This window comes from Plectropomus leopardus, chromosome 13, assembly GCF_008729295.1.
Source record: "Plectropomus leopardus isolate mb chromosome 13, YSFRI_Pleo_2.0, whole genome shotgun sequence".
NCBI lineage: Eukaryota > Metazoa > Chordata > Actinopteri > Perciformes > Serranidae > Plectropomus > Plectropomus leopardus.
The window spans coordinates 9,906,715-9,920,170 of NC_056475.1; the positions used below are offsets into that span (position 1 = coordinate 9,906,715).

Here is a 13,456-nt window from a genome sequence, read left to right on the forward strand (position 1 = left end):
AAGTAACAAAATATATTCTCTCAAGTGCTGTACTCTAATGCAATTTTGAGGTACTTCTACTTTAATTCTCTTCCACTTTCTTCTATACCACGACATTTTAGAGGGAAACATTGTTGAAAAACTTTTTAATACATTGTTATTTTGTTGTATGAATAAGGTACCCATAAAATACTTACCGCTTTACGATAGTACTTGAAGGTGGAATCAGCAATTCTGGAGAGAAATTGTTAATATTTGAACTCAACACCTAAACAAACACATTTACCGTCTCTCTCTGCTCCCACCTCCTTTCTCTTTATACTGTACATATTCTGCCTTTTTCCTGTCTTGTGCATGAAGGCGAACGCCCCCTGCTTCTGCTTGGCTAGAACAGTGTTGTGTTGCTAGATCACAGCCAATTTTGTTGTTTCCATTTACAAAGCCAGGGCTAATCGCCGACTGCACCTTTAAATGTAGATACAAAGGAAGAAATTAAAAATATGCGAAACAACTTTAACTTCAAGTCACTTGCTGATTCAGACTATTAATACAAAATATAATCAAGAAAAAATGTTTTTAATTATGGATTGAGATACCAAGCTGTATATAAATTAACTAAACTTACCAGCTGCAACATGAAAGTGATCAACACAATCATTCATTACAAATTATTATCCATTAATATAATATATATTATTATCAAATTGGACATTGTGTACATTGCACTCTTTTAATTAAATTTCAATGCTAATACATTTGTATTTTAAAAAGTTAAATGCATGACTTTTATTTGTAAATGAGTATTTTTACAGTGGTATTGCTACTTTTATTCAAATATAAATATGAGCAGTTCTTCCATCACTGTTTTTAGGTATGATTTACGAAATTTAAGTACCTAAGTAGAAAAGTATTTCTTTTGTCAGTACTTCTCTCTAAATGCATCTTCAAACTTGGTGTCTTCAGCCCAGACTGACGTTTTAAGGCAATTTTTGATTGATTTCAGCCCCCTCCGGATGTTTTACATTAAACCTGTAAAAACTCTTTAAAGTGTAAAATAAGATGAGTTTCAGAGGATTTCATGAATTAAAAAAATGACACACTGCGAAATCATTTAACAGTTATTTTTACTTTTACCATAAATAATAAAAATTACATTTCTTTTTCACTGCAAACTAAACCCAAATAATACTATAGAACCATAGCTTCCTAGAAGCTAACAGAAACAGATAAATAACAATATAAAAACGTTGCAAACATAACGGTGTAAATTAGCACTGTAGCATCTTTCCTGCATTATTTGTTACTTGTAGATCAACAAAATAAGTCTTTTATAAATAAACTGATGTTGCTTTCTATTGTTGTTTATCTGATACTTGCACTTGAGGTAAAAATAAAACATTAGTTACAATCACAAAGTGCTTAGACGTCATTGTCAAGTACAGTAGGAAATAACATTTAGCTTAGCCTTTATCTTTATATCGCAGCTTCGGTGAATTTTATAATGTTGAAAAAGGTGGAATGAAGTAACGTAAAATAACAATATTATTTACTCTGTGACAGTGACAATAATTATACATTTTCTAAGCGAATGTGTAAACAGCTGTATTTCTGACATTTGCGAATTTGCATTAGTGTTTAACGTCAGCTACGTTCAATCCCCTGCAGCTTTAAGTCACGACTAAAATATAGAGACGAAATGGATACCACCCAAACCTTCTCACATCTGTAAAAACGCGCTCCTCAGGAGGTTGCATAATTAAAATATACTCTGTTTATCCAAAAAGGAACAGGCTCACAGTTTACTCTGCATCCTGAAACAAAACTTAGTCCTAAAAAATACACATTTGACTTCAGACTTTACCTACTTACAATATTTAACATTTACTGCTTAATTTCTTTGTTCTGGAAATGTGGAGCGACAGTTTACTAACAATCACACATCATTTCAGGTTGGGCAAAGCTAGGAATAAATCCTATCAGTAAATTATAAAAATATAACAATACATTTAGGATAATGTGTGGAACTGGCTTTCGATTGGGATATATGGCCATGCCATTCTCGTCTGATGCAATGAACATCTCAGAGTTTTAATTTTTTGCACAGTTTTGCAGCTGCAATCCTTCATCAGTACTTCTACAGCAGGGATGCATTCAGTTACAAAACTTCAGCACACAGTCTCTGAAGTTACACACGCAAGTTGGAGAGGCGTATCATTTTTTATTTGTTTTTTCTTCGACCTGCATGAAACTACAGAGACTATGTACCAGACTATTGCCGTTACCAAATCTGAAACGCACCCTGACTGTGTCCTAAATTTCACAATTACTAATTACTTTTAAATTGTAACTTACCAACTGAATAGTGGTGTTCTTCCCCTCTTGTTGAAACTGTTTCTTCATAACTGTTGGGTGTGGTCAGAAGTGTGCTTTGCTGCACCTGTAACCACATCCGACAGTGATGTCACAGGGTCCTGGAGTACACCGTTACATCACTGCATCAAGCTGAGAGGTTAAATCACTGGAGGTCAACAAAAACAAGATTTTTTTAAGGGATGTTACTCTTTAAAGTCTTAGAAGTGCTTTGGTACTTACACTTAGCTGCCAGTTTATTAGGCAATGCTACTGTCCTATAGGATTTATACTATAAATCCTTCCTTGTGAGAGTTATAATCTAAGTTTTTGTTTAAATAGTTTCAGATGTAAGATATATCGCAGGACCGTTGCATTGGCTTTAGTTAGGTGTACCTAATAAAGAGGTAACTTAGTGTAATTAGTTTGCTTTAGAGTGTTCTTCATTTTGAAAAGAAAGAAAATAAAAAATGTTTTGGGGCAACACAGAATACTTACATGTTGAAGCATGACTTAAAGGGTCGCATTTTAAGACATCAGCACAAAATATTGGCAACTTCAATAAAAAACCAATATCGGCCGAGTTATAGTAAAAACAGAACATCCATCCATTTGCTTTTTGGTCCCATCAGCCCTGATTGTCTCCCTCCTGCTTCACCACCATGTGATCTTGAACTCATAGATGGGCCTCTTGCAGTAATAATGGTTGATAAGGTGCTTGTCACAGACGCCGATGCATTGCTGCTCGGCGGAGATGCCGCGCTCGGCCAGGTCACTGACGATGCAGTGCAGCAGGTCGTATACGTCCGCCACCGCCTCCCAGGGTCCGAAGGAAACGTCTACCTCGCAATGGTGCTCAAAGAGCTTGGCCTCACTGTCCGAGCGCTCAAAACGCAGAGAGTTAAAAAGAGGACGCTCATATGGCGTGATGGGCATCTCCTCCTTGTAGACACAGATCTTCAACTTGGCAAAGCGTGCTTTCTTCTGCATAGCCCGCAGTTTCGCAATCTCTACGATACGCTCCAGATTCTCTGAAATGACAACAGTTACATTTATTAATGGCATTTTTAAATATTACATAGACTTATTCATGTTTTCTGCTCAGCAGAGTATGGTTTGCTATACATAATTCAAACTAAAGTACATGCCTCTGTTGCACTTAAAGTTTACATCCATGTCTGTGAACACATGGATGCTTCACACACGTCTTCATCCTGACAGCACAAAAGATCTATACAATCAGCACAGTTCCAACGTGGACACCCACGATTAGTTTCACCAATTCAGTATCTGACCAAATGTCTCCCCCTTTGATCCTTAGATATGGGCTGAATAATGGCCAAAAAAGTGCTCAGCTCATCTTTTAGTCCAATGGATGTTTGTGCCATAAAACCATCTAAAATACTGTATAAAAATCTGATTATCACAGGTATGAGATGAAGAGGGGATGAGACAGTCACCAGCGGATACTGTTAATTTATTTGGATTTTTAATTTTTTCCCCCCTGACCAAGTCATCATGTGTTTGACCACTTCTTTTGCTTTATTTTTTCATTATACTTTTTTTCTGTCTGCTTTTCTGTCAATTTTTTAATTCATTCATTCATTCTTAGTATCCAGGTCACAAGACACAGACGGGCAACCTGGCCACGGCTGTCGCCGGTGCAGAGGAATAGAAAACCAACCTAAACTTGTGACGCACAGCTCATGGAGGCAATTAAGCTAGTTTAAAATTCACTTTGACTGCCACAATTTGCATCATAGTCAAAGTCTTTCTCGGAGTCATAAATATGAACAAACACAGGATAACACACATTTTGAGATTTAGTGTGACTTACATCTCACGAGGATATCTTCATCTCCACTGTCCATCCCAGGTTAAACATCCTTGAACAAGCTTTATAAAGACAATCCTCATAACTGCAGAGTTTGCCTAAAAATCATCACGTTTTTATGTTATCTTCAGTGTCAAGTTATTCCCGTGATGCTTGTCTGTACATCCATGGGTACTTGCAAACAGGAGCTGCTGATAACTACTTCGGCACACTTTAATGACAAAATGTAAACAAACCTAGGATAAAAACATGAGGCTCAAGTTTTAACCTCGAGCTAACTCCCTGACTTTACAGTTGACAGTGTCAGATTACATCCATGCTCATGTCAGCATATTTGAGGGAGACAGACTCCAGGTACCTCTGTAGTATGGCAGCAGATCCAGGAAAGCTTGTCGGACTTTCTCCCCTGTGAGCGGCTGAGTGTCCTCCAGGCTGTCCAGCAGCGGGCCGATGGCGTAGTACTGAGCCTCTCTGTGCACCGCCCGCACCCGGTCCCTGTGAGGAAGCTCACCTTCTCGCAGGAAGTTCAGGATGTCACTTTAAATAGAAAAAGGCATCACTAGAACAAATCAACAAGATGCAATGTTTCTACCTGATGACTTCTATTTTAAAGCTAAACTGTACAAACTAGCTTAAAGTTTATGTTTACTTGTCTTTATTTAGCAATATATCCTACAAAGGAACTTAAACTTGGACACTCTTCCACCACTGCAGCTGTTCAAATGCCTTATTTCACATCTTGTTTTAATTGAGTGAAAATGTTTCTAATTATACTTCTGCACCTTTACATGTATTATTATTTTTAACTCATAAAATAGCTATTATTGTTGGTTGTTTTGTATGATTATATTCATATTTTAACCGTTTTTTGTTTGCTTGTTGATTGTTTCTAATGTCTTTGTTCACGCTCAGCATCACTCAAAATGGGGGTCTCCCTCAATTAATTTCCCAAGTCTTAAATAACGGTTTGAATGAACATTTGGTGTCTGAATTCTAACATTTCCATCTGTTAAAATAACTATTATTGATGGAAAGAAGAAAAACATTTTTAAAGAAAGCTGATTCCAAACTTTTGGACAGCAGTGTATATTTGAATCTCCCTGCTCATTTATTCTCAGCACCGAGTGTGAGTGTACTGAGAGCTACTGACAGCTGGACTCAAAATCCTTAATGGCCAATAGAGTAGATTTTCTGTTTCTGCTTGTCTGCAGCAGAATGTAGAGGGCTTGTGAACACAGTAGATAAAATGAATGCAGAAAAATACAGAGAACTCCTGGAGGGGAAAAAGCTGCTGCAGTGCACAACACAACAGCAGCTTGGAAGATGATTTATTTTCCAGGAAAGACAATAGCTACAAAAATACAGGGTTGGCTAGAAACGTTGGCGTTAATGTCCCAAATGAAAAGGCTCCTCCTGTGTGTCTGGCTACACCTGCAGAGGGTTTCTTATTGTACTTCTTTATATAGTTACATATATTCTCATTCTGCTTGCTCCTTCTTTTTAAATCTTTAATACACACCCCCTCACATAGACACATTCGTACAGAACTGACCTTACCCCAGCCCACTTCTTACATAAGTCATACATCTTGACTCAGCTTGTCATCACATTCATATTTAAAGCTATTTGCTTTTGCTTTTTAGCAACGCTAGCGGCCCACTTTGGTCCAAACTTAAATTTCTTATGACATTTTGTACATTCATGTTCTCCAGACGATGATGCCCACAGACCCTGATGAAGCTCCGACTTTTCCTCTAGCGCAGTGATACATAAATTACGGTGCACGGGCCAATTGTGGCCCCTGATAGGGTGCTAGGTGGCCCCCCAACTATTTATTTTCTAATTCACAATAAAAATAAAGTGATTCACACTGGAAATTGTTTTTGGACTTTTAGTATACATAAGGTGCCAAAGTGCACAAAGCAGCATTGAGCTTCTTTATCTTGCTTTATTCTTAAAGTGTCATTTGAGAATCCCCTTCCCTTTAAAATCTTAAAACATCCTGAAGTCAGTAGAAATGTTCTGAAGTCATAGAAGCATCCTAAAATCCAAGAAACGTGCTAAAATCAAAGAAATGTCCTTAAGTCCTAGAAACAACGTAAAATTCTGGAAACCTCCTAAAATCTGAGAAATACCCTAAAATCCTAAAAATCACAATCCAGTGGCCCCCAAGCAAAGCAAGTCAAGTGTCCTTGCTCTAGTGCCACCATGTGGTCAATATTTGTGGTTTTGGGTAAAATGTCTTGACAAAGATTGCTAAGAAAATTTGTTTAAGACATCCATGTCCCTATAGTGATCTCTTAACTTAAACTTTATAACCAAATAACTGCAATATTAATGACATTCCCATCAGCCTACGCTGCATTTTGTATTTTTTGTTGTTTTTTTTTTGGGGGGGGGGGGGGGCAACTCTTTAAATGTGCATGTGCCAACTATTCACATCAATGATGAATTAATTCATTGTATTTTAATCATGAACACTTAAATAGCCCATATGTGCTTCAGTAGTATTTCTGCATGTTTAAAACACATCCCACATATCTGTCTTCTCTGGGAAGCTGAGAAAAAAGTTGTAATATTTTGAGATAAAGTTGTAATATTCCCATAATAATAATCACAATTAATGAGAATAAATCATAATGTTTTCTTGTTACTAACTAGTCTGCAGTCAGACCATTTGACAGACAAAGGAAAAAAAACAAAACAAAAAACAGACACAGAACCTGGTTTGGGACTCTTTTCTGTGCTGTTCTTTAGCAGAGCAGAGGTGGAAAACTGAAACTAACTCAAAACATTGTCAATTGTTTATTGCTGCACTTCATATTGATTGTTTTATGTTGCAAGCTTTATGTTTAAAATAAAATTGGAAGTAAGAGACTTAATTTTCCTCCATCTGTATATAGCACAGTGCAATACATTGCATAAAGGAACAAAATTGTGTTTCTCTTGGCCTACGCTGCAAAACAAAAAATGAAAAATGCAACATTATGCAACATTCAACAAAACAGGTGCAAAACTGTACAAAAACAAACTGCAAACATTTAAGCATGACTATAGGCTTTAGTCTAACTGTGTTATAAAAGAACAGAAATGTACAAATATAAATAAGAGTATAACAATACGTGTAAAGTGTAATTACTGCAGTAGCAGCTTGTGGGTCTCTGAGGATATTTATTTAACTCTTTCTGTTTGCACCAATTTAAAAAAGCTATCCTCTCAGTTAAATATAATTTGTTTTGTCTATGGCTGAAACAGTATTCACAGTTTAACACCTTTCTTTGTTTGTCAGTTTTTGCTTTGCACAGAACATTGTCACCCTCTTCACTCCTTTGCAATGCAGAACGACACAACCAAATAAAAAGCTATTGTGTAACTGTCCAGACACAGACTGAATTGGCAGCATCATGCATCTGCCAGTTTTTTAATTGGTACAGGTATATGCAGTATGTCCATAAATAAGCACAGAAATAGATATGTAAATCAGCACAAACAGAAGCCAGAGAGACTCGCGGATACCTGTCAGAATATAATGAGCTGCCATCAGCGGCTTTAAAACCTCTTTCAGACTGCAGAGTGTGAACTTTTCTTATCCTCTGCTATCTCTCAGCTGCCTTTTATAAACATCCTACTCTCTCACAAAACCCTCCTCTACCAAGTGTTTCTGGCATTCTTATAAGAAGATGTCCATAGACAGATAAATAACAACCACATTGGGGTATACTGTTAGAGACTGTCCTAGAAAACAATGTATCAACAAAAGTAATACCCTTCAAGCACCACTTAGGACCCACTAGAAGTGTTTGTCAGTGTATTTATCTGCAGAGACTCTGTCCTCGGCCTGTATTTTCTTATTTTATTTCTATTTTGCACCGTGCAAGATGTTCCTGGTTGGGAATAATTTTGAAATATTATAATATTATAAAGTAAGCAACCAAGTACCTGACTGTAAGCAGCATGCATCCAAGAGGAAGCCAAGAAAATATCAGATACAGTGCAGAAAAAATGCAAATATAGCCAACAAGAACTGAATTAAATCTGGGGTTGGTTTTCACAAAAAATGTCCAATGAGCACTGCGGGGGGGGGGGGGGGGGGGTTTACAATTAACCAAACAACACTATGGGTGAGACTTCCGCCGTTGTCATACTGTGATCATGTTTGTTAAGTGGTGCAACATAACCAATGAGGAATAATAAAAACAATGGCAAGTGCTAAACACAAGAGAGATGCTGCTATTCGAATCCCCAGATTTTGCTGCGGAGTGCGTCCTCTTGACTTTCGCCACTCTTTGGAGAGGTGAGCTGCTGAGATGCAGGCAGCAGCACAGAGATTTCTCAGTAGTGAATTTGCAGCTCACAGAAAGTTGATACAATAACAGTCTCAGGCTTTTGTTTGATATCTAGTGTCGTCAAAAAGTGTTGCACATATCCAACCTGTCGTTAGCGCCATTAGCTTGTTTACTATATTAGGCTACGTGATTTCTGCTGTGACACTGAAAGCCCCCGCTAAACCCATTCAAACTTTAAAAGTTTGCATGGAAAACAAAACAAATTGTTGAATATTTCTATTGAGGAGCCAAATCTGAATTGACTAGCATAATTCAGTCTGTTATTCTCAATATCGGCTGATATCGTAGTTTATCTTTCTTTGCACCGCTTGGCTCTTAAAACCCTGGCAAGACAGGTATGTTGTCGCTACCTATGAGTTTGGCCTTCAATTGACGTTACATTCAGGTAGATACGTTGATCTCTAGTGATTCAGGAAAATCAAATCCCCTTCCCCCACAGAAATCCCTTTGTAGACGCAATGTCAGATTGAAGACAGAAATGCAGAGTAAAGCGTTGACAGTTCTGTCTGATGGTTGCTCAGAGGTTTCTTTGTCTTTTTCAGCTCTTTCAGTTCTCAGTCTGGTTGAACCATCATACAGCATTTTGTTTTCAATGCACAGAACAAATCCTTCATACCAAATAACATTTATTATAAAGAGGACTTTCTACAACCTAAAAGCATGAAAGACCATTCAGAAATATAGCGTAGTCCTCTCAGCCATCTGACTGGACTCAATCAAGCGTGAGTGTATGTCCGTTGAATCAACAGTAAATCTACTGTTGATATTCAATATTTGGCCGCGCTCTCTGGTCTAAAAAAAGCTCACACACACACAATGCAACTCACCCAAAATACGCTCCATCCCGATCGATGAAGTAGCGTCCCTCAGCATCACGTGGGATGTAGTGGCGCCCGCTGAACATGGCGGCCAACATGGTGTCCTCGTATCGCCGCAGCGTGGATAGGCGAGTGGTGAAGTACGTGCCCCCAACGTTCAGAGAGATGACCTCTGGAAACTAAGAAAACATGGAAATCAAAGGCATGCTAGTGGTCCTGTAACACAACATAAAAACAAAGTGTTGAATGGATGAAAAACATCGAGATATTCCAGCCATAACACGGTCTACGGCTGGGTATTTCATCAAGAATTTACAGATTTTAATGTACAACAAGAAAGGATAAAAGTGTTTTATTTGATTAATAATATTACTTATTTTGATTAACCAAGAGATATTAAAAGGGCATATTTTACCACAAACGAATACTTGTTTTTACCCAGATATTTTCTCTATGTTAGGACGGAGAATATTGTGCACAGGTGTATTTATTTAAGTACTGTGTCATTAATTGTTAATCAGGGTTCTTACAGCTTGAGGCAAGTTAGATTTAGGACTTTTTAAGACTTTTTTAATGCCACTCAGAAGAAAATTTAAGACCAATTTTACACCAACCAAAATTGAATAAAAAAAGAAAACAGGAATCCATATTAATTGCTATGGGTTAAGGACAATTTTGCCCAAATATTTTCATATCATAAAACATGTTTTTTGGTGACATTCATGTGTGACAAATTTGGCAATGTTTTCATATTTAATAATAAAAAATAATATAATAACAATAAGTAAAAAACAAAAACAAAACATGTTACCAGTTATAAATTTACAATACAATGTCAGAAAAAAAGATTCATAAAATCCTATTTCTCATGTCTGAGCATTTTTAATATTTGTGAAAGATTTATTTTAGACATTTTAATACATTAAGGCCTTCTATTTATACGAATGTGTTAATGGACTTAAAAGACTTAAACAAGGCTTGTCAAACATTAAAAAATAATATAGCTATATTCCAGAAACTGAAAAGTAACCTGTACATCTACTAACTAGATTACTAGCGTAACTTATTTTCATAACATTACTAATGTTATGAAAAAAGTTCTGTGACCTCACTTTTTTTAAAGGCCCAGTTTTAGTTACGTGTTCGTGAAAGTTTCTGTTTTTATGATGTTTGATTTCTCTTTGTATATTCAATTTTTGTATTTGATGATTTGCAGCCCCGGAAAGTGGTTAATCTTTTAATCTTTTTTAAACTTGGAAGATCTAATTGACCTTAATTTGAATGGATATTTACATTTACATTTATATTTTAAATATGTATACATACAGTATGTACTGTCAATATATGGTCTGGCACTATTAGTCTATAATAATCTTACCTGATTTATGATCTGTAAGTCATTAAGTAAGTAAGTGTTTGACAATGTGCATTATTCTTTAATCCCTTCTAAAATTAAAAGTTTAACAGGGTGATTAACTCTGTAACCATGACCGGTACTACTTATACTATTTCTGCAGGTAGTGTATTACCTTAAAGGAGTTAAATGACATACAGCACCCACCACCTGCACATGCACACATGGATAAACTACCCTATGAGAAGAGTACTGATTTCTTCATTGTTGTTTTTGTTTAACAAACTGCATCCTCACCAGACCAAACTTAATTTTAAAAGAATTTAATTTAATACCTCCTCATATTATCCAAAGATCTGTGAATAGCCTGTCTTTGACTTCACTGCCAGACCACAGAAATAATTGGATTATTCTGCTGTAGCCACTCATTATCACAAGTCATGTGACAAACCTGCAAGCCAATCATGACAGAAACCTGCCAGCTGACCTCTGACCCCTGTATAAATAGCCATATTCTTAAGATGTAAGTCATAATTCTGTAGTGATAGTAATATTATTTTAGTAGTATTGAAACTTGAATTGGGTGAATATCAGAATGATGAGAATTAGTGTTTTGAATAATTTTCTACTGTTGTGGATAACAGCTGTTACTTATTTCTTATGTTACCAAGGGCAGGAGAGTAACAAAGAACATTTACTCAAGCACTGTACTTAAGTACATTTTTGAGGTAGTTACACTGTGGTATTAGATGTGAGTACTTCTTCCACCACTGGTAATTAACCCTTGGAAACTTGAGCCCATTTGGCTCATTTCTGTCAAAAACATGGAAGGAAAACAATGAGAAGAAATGACCCACACATGAGCAGAATTTAGTTAAAAAGCACAAGTAAAATAACCTGAAAATTAGCTTTAAAATGAACAACGACAAAAAAACATTAAATCAAAACAAAAACAAACCAACAAAAAAAAGAAAGAAAATGACCTGGAAAAGGTGCTTCAAAATTTATAGTAGTTCCGTAACATAATTTTAACTATTAAAGTATAATAATCTGACCCTTCTGCCTTGTTTGGTAGTGTTGTCCAGTCCTTCTGGTATGTAAGCGGGCTACAATATCTTGTTTTAAACTTCTATAATTGACAGCAAAACAGCAAGACAGCAGACATCCAGCTTCTCTGCTCACTCAACTCTAGCACAAGACAACTTGAGGCTGTTACACTCACTTTCCCAGCAAACAATGGCAGGTAAAAACTTAGGTTACTCTTACTCTCACTCAATTATTATCATTAACAAGCAACTTAAAGGAACTCATTAAATTATATTAGAAACAAACAATAGTTCAAATGCGACTAATGATAGGAGAGCAATTGCTGTATATGATAATAAAACTTAACTCTGTGTGTCCAAAATAATATGGAATTATTTCCGCTAGTATGTAAGTATTATGGTGACTTAAGTAACTCAAAGCGCAGTTATCCTCCATGTGCAGTTGATGTAATATTTTTTTAACTGTTGAGTTTGCACCTTGTTGTTTTACTAATTAATTTTTTTTTTTGCTTGCTGCTGTAACACTACAAATTTACCCATTGTGGGACTAAAAAAAGAATTATTTTATCATATCTAATCTTACAATAACCAAAAAATATGTGTAGCCTACAGTAACTATGGTTACAAAAAAATTATAAATATAGCCTAGTTTTTTCCCAGGCTGTTTCCTTTTTTTTTTATTCCTAGACATTTTTCTTCAGTTTTTTTTAAACCATTTGCTAGGTTTACTAATTTCCTGCAATTCCTGGAACATTTCAAAGTTACTCCAAGTTACCTCATGACTTATCCTCCATGTGTTTGAAAGAAATTGCAGAATTTTGTTCAAGATCCAAACGTTTAAATACTTGAAAAAGGTGACAGCAAAAGAAAAGTGTAGCTTCATGTTTCAAAGGGTTAAATACTAAATCCTCTGATGCTAAATGTCATGTCAGCGTGGTGGCTGCTTGCTAGCTTGTTTGTGTGCTGATTTAACGTGTTTTTCTCCGGTTAAGCAGGCCGGTACAGAAGCGGCCTAACGTTACCTCCTGCTCCGGCGGGTTGAGCGAGGAGCGGAGCGGCGTGCCGAGGGTGAAGCTCGGGGCTGGGGAGGCCGGCTTTCGGAACTCGTCCTCCGCAGCAGAGTCCGAGCTGGACATGGCATCGCCCGGTTTATCGGTGTCCCCCGCGGCCGAGAATACCACCATCACTCTGGGTAGAGGCAGCGTCCGTCTCTCCTGGATGAACCGCCTCACCCGTGTCGTGGCGGCGGGCAGCGGGCTGAAGGACAGAGCCTGGCGATCCCTGCTGCCGCCGTCAGAACCGTTGGAACCGCTCGAGCCATTCTGCTGCATGCGCGCGGCGAGCCAACTCTCGGCGGCGGCAACAAATCAGCGGTTGATAGCACGAGCCACAGCGCGCGACCGTTATTAATAATAAAAACAACAACAACAGAGGGTGGGGCTCGTGCAGCTGCAGAAACACACCCCCGCCCTCAGAGCGAAAGCGGAAGTTAATGAGGGGGATTCCGCCTTCAATGATTATAATAAAAACACTACAGGTATGCCAGGTATTTAATCCAAAGCGTTTTAGGTTAGCAGTCCAAGCTGGGCCCCGTGCTTTCTTGCTCATGCGTGCTGTCACGTGTCAGAAATGCACGCCGTCATCACGTCAAGGAGCGCTCTTGGCCACGAGGGAATAAAATCTGCTATAACATGAAACTTCAGCATCTCGAATAGAAAACGTAAAATATA

The 13,456-nt window shown here is 37.3% G+C and overlaps 1 protein-coding gene across 3 annotated transcripts in view; it reads right to left on the reverse strand.

Annotated features, from left to right (window-relative positions):
* The window catches only part of kctd7 (potassium channel tetramerization domain containing 7), a 13,739-nt gene extending 408 nt beyond the window's left edge, over positions 1-13,331 (reverse strand). Inside the window, exons 1-5 of one of the 3 annotated variants that reach the window (XR_006106438.1) lie at positions 12,749-13,331; positions 9,336-9,505; positions 4,521-4,699; positions 2,332-3,359; positions 177-213 (exon numbers count right to left, since the gene is read on the reverse strand). Coding sequence is in view for 1 of the 3 variants with exons in the window: in XM_042498752.1 (XP_042354686.1) it covers positions 2,983-3,359; positions 4,521-4,699; positions 9,336-9,505; positions 12,749-13,057 (1,035 nt within the window). In the remaining 2 variants the exon portion in view is untranslated. Of the gene's footprint in view, positions 1-176; positions 214-290; positions 445-1,131; positions 3,360-4,520; positions 4,700-9,335; positions 9,506-12,748 lie in introns of those variants that run through there. The other 2 variants (XR_006106439.1, XM_042498752.1) reach the window with 2 other exon arrangements.
* Positions 13,332-13,456: the final 125 nt, after the last annotated feature.